At 29.5% G+C, this 9395-nt stretch overlaps 1 protein-coding gene across 1 annotated transcript; it reads left to right on the top strand.

The window, feature by feature from the left end:
* The first annotated feature begins 322 nt into the window (after positions 1–322).
* On the top strand, positions 323–2961 carry LOC124419864. The gene is made up of 2 exons (XM_046950704.1): positions 323–986; positions 1046–2961. Exon 2 carries the CDS (start codon positions 1047–1049, stop codon positions 2856–2858), a length of 1812 nt encoding a protein of 603 aa, XP_046806660.1. The 5' UTR covers positions 323–986; position 1046; the 3' UTR covers positions 2859–2961.
* Positions 2962–9395: the final 6434 nt, after the last annotated feature.

The following is a 9395-nucleotide window of genomic DNA, read 5'->3' as shown; positions in this document are numbered from 1 at the left end:
ACAACACCTCCTCTTTGTGCATACCAAATTTCATTAAAATCGGATTAACCGTTTAGAAGTTACCGAATTATTTCCCTCTTTTTTTTTTCCTATACCACTGTGCGCAGGCAGTCACAGCGATTAATTTCATGCGATCACTACTGCTTACAGCGTTTCAGCTCTTGTGGTTTCTCTTGTGCTTTTGCTGTACTTATTTGCTCTTTTACTTTGTAAAGAACTGCTTAAAGGTTTTGTAATGTATATTATATAACTGTGTGTTTGCACCATTCTCTTTGAAATGTTGTATATCGAGACCCTATATTCAAAAAGTGCGAACTCAACTTTTGGTCGAATTGCGTTTTTGATGGCAAATATTTTCCCATCTCATTCCCCATCTCTGGTAAAAATGTTAAACCAAAAAAGTTAGTTTTGCGCTTTTTATATCATTTTTTATTATATTGCTATCTCAAAATAGATTTTTTTTTGAAGAAAATAAGTGCTAACTTCCATACAAAATTAACAAAATTTTTTAAAAGATTTAGTTTAATTAACATTTATATCGAATCTTATCAAATCGGACATACTGAACACAATACTAGTAAGGATTAAGAAATTTAATGACCAGTTTTTGAGATATGCCCATTTACATTCATATTATAGAAGTCTAGTTTTTTTACTCTATATACTTTTTCTCCAGAAAATTGGCACTAACTCTATTAACCAATAATAAAATTAAGTTCCATAATATTCTATTGTTATAATTTAGAATTTTTACTCTTTAAATATGCGAATAATGGCAAATAAATTGCAAAAAACATAATTTTTTTGTATTCAAAAATATTTTTTCTACTATATTACTATTATACAATATATAACTTTATATTATAAATCAACATATATAACATATATAACTATGTAATTTATGTCATATGAAAAAATATTCGGCGGTATTCAAATAAAACTTAAATTTTGGAAGATTTGTGTTACAAGTAATATCAAAACGGAAGGTATGTAATTATTACTATGTACAAATATATCACGGAAATATACTATTTATTCACTTTAGCATGGTTGATGAATGGAACTATAATTCTTTGCAACGTATTGCTATTGAATATGAGTCCTCGTCGGACGAAGAACCTGTATTACGAAAAAGATCAAAAAGGGAATACAATTCTTGCTCCCAGCTACGGAAATCAAATTATATTAAAAGGATGATTGGCAAAAAATATTTAGGATTTTCAACAATTGCAAAAAAAATCAAACAAAACAGGCCTAAACCTCAACGAAAAATGGGTCCAAAATGTTCATCAAAATTTTGTTTAAAAAGTAAATTAAGATGGTGTAACTTATTTGAAGAAGATGAAAGGAAAAATATATTTGAACAGTTTTGGAAACTATCCTGGGAAGGTAAAAAAATGTTTGTGAAATCTCATGTTTCGGAATTAGCAACAACAACAAAACATTCAGAAAAGTCTAAGAGATATAAAACATTTATCTATAAACTTTCTTATAAACATAAATTACTACAGGTATGTAAATTGATGTTCCTATCAACATTAGGCATAAATCGTAGTATGGCAATCGGTTGGGTAGTTGACAAAGTTTCACCCCCTGTAATACAAAACCAACAACGTATTTCGGATTCTAAAGTCAGAGATTCTAAACTATTCCTAAAGACTTATTTGCAAAACTTAGAAAAAACAGAAAGTCACTATTGCCGCCAAAAAACTACAAAATTATACCTTTCAGAATGTTTTAAAACAAAGACAGATGTATATAATGATTATCCAAACATATGCTCTCTAAAACAAGTGAATTCATTGTCCTATTTTACGTTCTCAAGAACTTTTGATGACGAAAATTATGCAATATTTAAGCCCCGTAAGGATGAATGCGATACATGCGTGGGTTACAAAACAAAACAAATATCTGCAGAAGAGTATAAATATCATATAGCCAAAATAGAACGTGCACAGATTGAAAAAACACTAGATAAGATAAAATCTCAAAATAAATTATGCCATGTCTTTACTATGGACACTCAGGCAGTTAAACTATGTCCCGATATTAACGCGTCCGCCGTTTATTATAAACAACGATTGCAAGTTCACAACTTCACAATCTACAATATTGGGAATCACCAGTGCTCTAATTATTGGTGGAGCGAAATACATGGTGACCTGTCTGCTTCATCGTTTGTAACATGCATTATAAATCATTTGGAAGTTTACTGTTTATCCGACATGCTGCCAATAATATTATATTCAGATGGATGCGGATATCAAAATAGAAATCACATTTTAGCTAATGCGTTATCAAATTTTTCAATCCGGCATAATAAAGTTATAGAACAGAAATATTTAGAAAAAGGACACACTCAAATGGAATGTGACAGTGCTCACGCAAAAATAGAAAAAAAATTGAAAAACCAATCAGTTTATTTGCCCATTGAATACGTCACTTACACGAAGGAAGCCCGAAAAACCGTAAAAATTGATAACAAAATAAAGAAAATGCCATTTGATGCTATATATTTGAATTACGATTTTTTTAAAAATTACAATGACCAAGAACTAATTCGTTTTTCTTCAATAAGACCTGGAAAAGGAAAGAATGATCCAACTGTCTCACAACTACGTTCTATTTTATACCTTCCCAATGGCTGCGTAAAATATAAAACCAATTTTGACGATCAGTATACAGATTTACCTTGCCGAATCAAAAAATACGAAGGAAAACTAGAACCAAAACCGTTGCACTCGAAACAACTTCCTATACAATTAAATAAATGGAAACACCTCCAAGAACTTAAAAAAGTTATTCCACAGGAGTATCATTACTTTTATGATAACTTGCTCTACACAAAATCCAATTAACTCATGATAATAATGTCAATTTATAATATAAATATTTTCTTTAATATTTACCTATGTATGTATGTATTTATTCATTTTTTATTAAACAACTATTACGCAATTATAAATTAATAAAATTTTACAAACAAATTTTACTATTTTATTTGAACAAAATATGCTAACTTTAAATAAATATTTGTTTTTTGGTCGACTAAAAAGTGCTATCTTAAAAATATTCGCGTAAACCTGCAAAATAAATAAAATTTTTACATACACTAATTAACAAGATTATTTAAAAAATATTATAGAAGATACATTGTTAATTTTCCCAATAATTGACAAACTAAACAGTTTTTTTGCTCTCCTGAAAAGTTTACTTTATTGATTTGTTACTTTTTGAATATAGGGTATCGATATTGTGTTTGGGCTTCTTATTCTGTTGGCAAATTGTTTAAGAGTCTCGTGTTTTATGTCATAAAATTTATGATAAAATAGTTTTAAGGAAAACTAGTTTTAGAGAGTTTTTTTGGTATACGTAAGTATGTATAATATATACATATGTACATTAGAGTGCTCCAAGCTTGTATGAAGGAAAAAAATTTTATCCTACAGGCCGTCCCCCCCACTAGAATTGTTCTATGGGTTATAAAAATAAGTCGTGCAAAAAATTAGGTCAATAGGATTACGTTAACTGGTGCCGCAACGGCTCTGAAATTTGATGTTGTATTTACAAGGGGAAAATATGCAATTTTTTCAGTTTTCACAAAAGTTTTGTTATTAAACAATTTGTTTTGCATTTTATTGTCGAAGAATCGTAATGTACACAGGATTAGCGTTACAAAAAGATAAAAAACACAAAAATTGGTTGAAAAATGTAAAAGTTATTAAAGATTCCCCAGGCCATTATCGTGTCTCAGAGCACTTGAATTCGAAATGTGATAAAAATATAAACATATTTTTGAAAATATTCTAATAAAACAATTGTGATACTTAAAATACATCTGTAGTTACTTGAATATGAGTTTTTGTCCTTATAGAATAACGTAAACCTGTTCTCAGCTATGGTCGAAAAATTTTGATATTTTTAACGGTCGTTTCAAAATTTAAATTTTAGTTTTTTTGATACTTTGTTAAACAAATTTCAATATTTTTGGAGAACTCATAGGGATTTATGGACAACAGATTAGGGAATAAAACAGTAAAAAAATTAGGTCAATACCTCTTATAGTTTGCCTGTACCTGCAATTTGAATTTGTGGATTTCGAGAAAAACACATTTTTATGTAATATTTTGTATTTTAAATGGAACCTTTTGTAAATTTATTAGTCCACATATTTCTGAATAAAAAACAAGAGTTTCGTGCAATTTGGACGCCATTAACCCATAAACTTTAAAGGTCAAATTTTGTAATATTTGCAATTTTTGATGGAAACTAGTCGAAATTGTTTCTATTTTTAGGTAGATTATCACAAAACTTAAGAAATTTATTTATTAACAACCGATATTTACAATAATAGTGAAAAAAAATAATTAACCCTTAAACGGCCTTGGGGTCGAAATGACCCCGATGTTTTAAAAACATGCCAATTTGGACATATTTCAATAAAACCCGTTTGCAATCCCAAAAATATTGAAATTTGTTTAACAAAGTATCAAAAAAACTAAAATTTGAATTTTGAAACGACCGTTAAAAATATCAAAATTTTTCGACCATAGCTGAGAACAGGTTTACGTTATTCTATAATGACAAAAACTCATATTCAAGTAACTACAGATGTATTTTAAGTAACACAATTGTTTTAAGTATTAGAATATTTTCAAAAATATGTTTATATTTTTATCACATTTCGAATTCAAGTGCTCTGAGACACGATAATGGCCAGGGGAATTTTTAATAACTTTTAAATTTTTCAACCAATTTTTGTGTTTTTTGTTCTTTTTGTAACGCTAATCCTGTGTACATTACGATTCTTTGACAATAAAATACAAAACAAATTATTTAATGACTAAACTTTTATGAAAACTGAAAAAATGCATCTTCAAACTTCAGAGCCGTTGCGGCACCAGTTAACGTAGTCCCATTGACCTAAATTTTTGCACGACTTAATTTTATAAACCGTAGAACAATTTTAGGGGGGGAAGGGCAAAATTCGAAACTTAGTTTTTTTGGAGCACTCTAATGTACATACTTATGTACTTTTTTTCTAAACATTGTTTTATATAAAATTATATATGTAAAATTATTACCAAATGACCGTTACCAAACTAATAATTTATTTCGTTACTCCAAAATAACCGCATGTTAATTTAAATGCACTAGCATCTTCAGAAAATCTGGCATAAAAGAAACAAACAACAATCTAAACTCCCTAAAACGGTTATTTATCAAAACACAAGACACATCAAAAAAAAATTTGCCAAAAAATGAGAAATCCAAACACAATATACTTATATGTATACATATGTATGTATATATGTACAACATTTCAAAGAGAATGGTGCAAACACACAGTTAATTTCTATACATTATAAAAACATTAAGCAGGTCTATACAAAGTAAAAGAGCGCAGCAAATAAGTACAGCAAAAGCACAAGAGAAACCACAAGAGCTGAAACGCTGCAAGCAGTAGTGATCGTTTGAAATTAATCGCATTTCGTTTGAAATTAAAAACATTTCACTGTACCACTACAGCTAATGAGTTTGTTTCTGTTTCTTCGACTTTGCTGTTTGCTTTTGATTTGGATACAACTGCTAAAAAACTTTAAGCAAAGCAGAAATTTATGTGCTTTTGCTAATTTCAAGCAAGCAAAAAGATGGTAATGACTTGTACATATCCAACAACTTACTTTTCAATGACTTAACAACTTAACTCCTTTTTGCGGACGATCGTTGTAAGTACTTATCTAACTTCCTATTTGTAATATTTGGGATAATATTAAATAACAATTAGTGTTACAATTTTTATTATAATTTTGATATAGACTGTTCGAAATAAAAATTGTAACACTTAATGTTATTTATTATTATCTCAAACATTACAAATATAAAGTTAGGTGAGTATTTACAACGATCGCCCGCAAAAAGGAATTAAGAAAGTATAGTTGTTTTAACATTTTGTTCGTTTTTGTTAAAAACAAATATGTTTTTAAGTACATAACAAATTCTGTGATCATTATTATATTCCGATTTTTAGTGAAAACTTAAAAATGCGGAAACTAAACTTCTTTTTTGAACACATTCTTCTACTACTTTTCTCGCCTTTTTCAGATTCTCAGAACAGCCTCTTTCGGTTGAGAAACGTTGCTCCATTCGAAAGGCCTTTATTAGTTCCTCAAAGTTTGTGTAATCGTAATATATGTCCTCAACGATTACCTTGTCCATGGCATTTACTAAGGACTTGTCGTCATTAGAGGGTGAGTTTTCTACGTTCATTTTAATGGTTGAGTTCCAACCATTAAACTTTTCAACAATGGTAAGGGCCTTGGCAAGCCGACTCTTTTCACTCTTTGCTTTGCATTCTAAGAATCTTCCGAGCATTCTTGATAGTAGGTCTAAAAGTACTCGAAGTTAGAGGCAACAGAGTGGGAGATGCCACACAAATTATTGTGGCACCCAGATGAAACTCCGCTTTTTTCTCGTTCAATAATTTAAGAATATTTTTCTTTTATTGTTGTATTTAATTTATAGGGGAGATGCCACTGCCCCCATTGGTATTCCGCCAATTAATTAACAAAAAATGTTTACATGGATGTTATAGATCTTAGTGCAAAGTTTGACAATTTTAACTCAAATAATTTCGAAGATAACGCGTCTACCGCTAAAAGTTCAGCAACTTTTGAAGCGTCGACGGTAACAAAGTTCTATGGTAAAATTAAATTTTCGTATGGTGGAAAATATTATCACTTTTGCTGTGCCAAACGAAATATTTTTTGATTACACGAAATTTTGACAATTTTCACTAATTTCACAAGAAAATCTGCATTTATTTCAATAAGGGAAACTCTTAAAATTTATTTAAATAATAAAAAACCAACAAAAGAGTTTCCTTTATTAAAATAAATGTAGATTTTCTTGTGAAATAAGTAAACATTGTTAAAATTTAATGGCACATTAAAAGTGATAATATTTTCCACCATAAGAAAATGTTATTTTACCATAGAACTTTGCTACCGTTTGGCAAACAGCCTCAGAAATTGCAAAAAACAAAATGAAAATACATAATGTTTTTGTACGCCTGTTTATAAAAATAATGCAGAGCTAGAGCATCATAGACCTGGTTCACACTAAGAAACTTTTGATTTTGTGTGTGAGAGAAATAGATGGTGATATTTCTTTCTCTTTCTCTCACACACAAAAATCAAAAGTTTCCAAAAATAAGTTTCACAGTGTGAATCAGGTCATATTAGGAGTAGCAGAGCGAAAGCAGCACTAGTATGTTGTTAGACCCGGTTCAAACTGGAAACTTTTGTTGAGAAACTTTCTATTTTGTGTGTGAGAAAAAGAGATGATTGATATTTCTTTCTCCTTCTCTCACACACAAAAATCAAAAGTTTTTGGCTAAAAACATGAATTTAATTATGTGGAGCCTGGCTTAAGTAAGAAGCCGTAAAAGGGAACTTTTTTGGTACGTTTTCTTTTTTAAAAGGTACTTTTTGAATTCTATAATATTAAACCTAGAAACATGAAATTAAGACTTGGTTCACACTGGGAAAATTTTGATTTTGTGTTTAAGAGAAAGTGATATTTCTTTCTCTTTCTCTCACACACAAAAATCAAAAGTTTCCCAAAAAAAGTTTCCCAGTGTGAACCAGGTCTAAGTATGTAGAGCCCAAATTAAGTCAGAACACATAAAAGGGGACTTTTTAGTCCTTTTTCGTTCTACAAAAGATACTTTTTGAAATTGAACATAGAACACTAAATGAAGTATGTAGAGTGGATTAAGTGAGAACCTACCCAGCAAAAAAAGTGAGGAAAAAGAAGTAGAATTTTCACCACAAATAACATACTTGAAGTACTTCCAATTTTGGTGAAAAACCTATGAATTTTACATAAGCGTGTCATTAAAGGGATGTTGTTCATTTTTGACAACAATGAACTACATCTAATCTTATTCATAGATGCAATAAAAATCCGATATTTGGATGTCAAAATAAACCGAATACGTAATTTCATTGGTTTTTCACCAAAGTTTGATGTTCTTCGAATATGTTATTTGTAGTGACTTTTCTACATCTGTTTCCTCACTTTTAACTGGGTTTTAATTTGTAAGGAAATATTCGGTTTATAAAAGCTATAAATATATAATCGCATTTTTAGATGTGATTAACATGTCGTTTGCAAAGTATGACATCAATTATTTTTTTGCTGGGTATAAAAGGGGACTTTTTGGTACATTAGTGTTTTGCAATGTCCGTCTGTCTGTCTGTTGAAATCAGTTTTTAGAGGACCCCAGATATCGGCGAGATCTGAATCTTCAATAATTCTGTTGGACATGCTTTCGCTATTTAAAATCAGCAAAATCGGTCGGTAAATAATGGAGATATAAGCAAAAATCCGAGACAACCTCTGAAAATTTTATCAAAAAAATGTCATATATGCTTTGTTAAATAAGCAACAACAACAACATTGTATATTAGAAAACGATGTACACGTGTGTGTAGATGTATGCATATGGTTTTATTCAGCTGTTTGTTTTTGTTTTGTGAATTCTCTTCGTATATTTGGATGTAGGTTGGTTTTATTGCGTTGTTTATTTTGTTTTTGTTTTCTGTGTTTTTCGTTATGTATGTTTAGTTAGATGTCTCTTTTGATGCCTAGCGTATTTTGTTTTTTATTTCGTTTAGCGTTGTTGTTGTTCATTTTGTTTTGCTTTTGGTGTAATAATAATGTAGTCGGGAAAAATTTATAAAACTAATATGTTTAAAATACACTATGGTGAAGGGTATATAAGATTCGGCACAGCCGAATATAGCACTCTTACTTGTTTGTAATAAAATTCGTACTGAATGCTTTTAACAAATCAAGGGTATATAAGAATCGGCACAGAACTCTTACTTGTTTTAGTATTAAAATGAATTTCTACAATCACAAATGTATTATATATAATCCATAATTATAAAATTTTTTATTTTTTTGGATTTCCAATTTTTTTTTTTCATTTGTCAAAAATATGTGTAGCTCTATGAGCTAGTAAAATTTTATTCACCTCATATCTATCAAAAATTAACATTTTCAAGTAAATTGTTAGCGATTGGCACACACTTTAATATAAAATAAATTTCACCAACAATGAAAAAAACATTTAAACAAAAATTTTTGATTTTAAAACAATAACATTCCTGACTAACACTGATTGGAAGATTCTTAGGAATTACGTTCAGGATACTGAGTTTCTCCACACTGTAAAATAATTCATTCAGTTCCATCTTTTTTTTCATGATGAGGACCGCACAACAGGTCCGATTGTGGCCTAGGTGGATATCTTCGGATTTGATGTAGTATACATCCTCCTATCAACCTAACTATTAATACAAATATATTAAATTAATTAAACGTGG

The sequence above is a fragment of the Lucilia cuprina genome, chromosome 4, assembly GCF_022045245.1.
Source record: "Lucilia cuprina isolate Lc7/37 chromosome 4, ASM2204524v1, whole genome shotgun sequence".
Lineage (NCBI taxonomy): Eukaryota > Metazoa > Arthropoda > Insecta > Diptera > Calliphoridae > Lucilia > Lucilia cuprina.
This window is presented reverse-complemented; position numbering and strand designations above follow the sequence as displayed.

Coding starts and splice junctions, on each gene's coding strand:
- LOC124419864 (XM_046950704.1), top strand. CDS start 1,047: ATGGTTGATGAATGGAACTATAATTCTTTGCAACGTATTGCTATTGAA.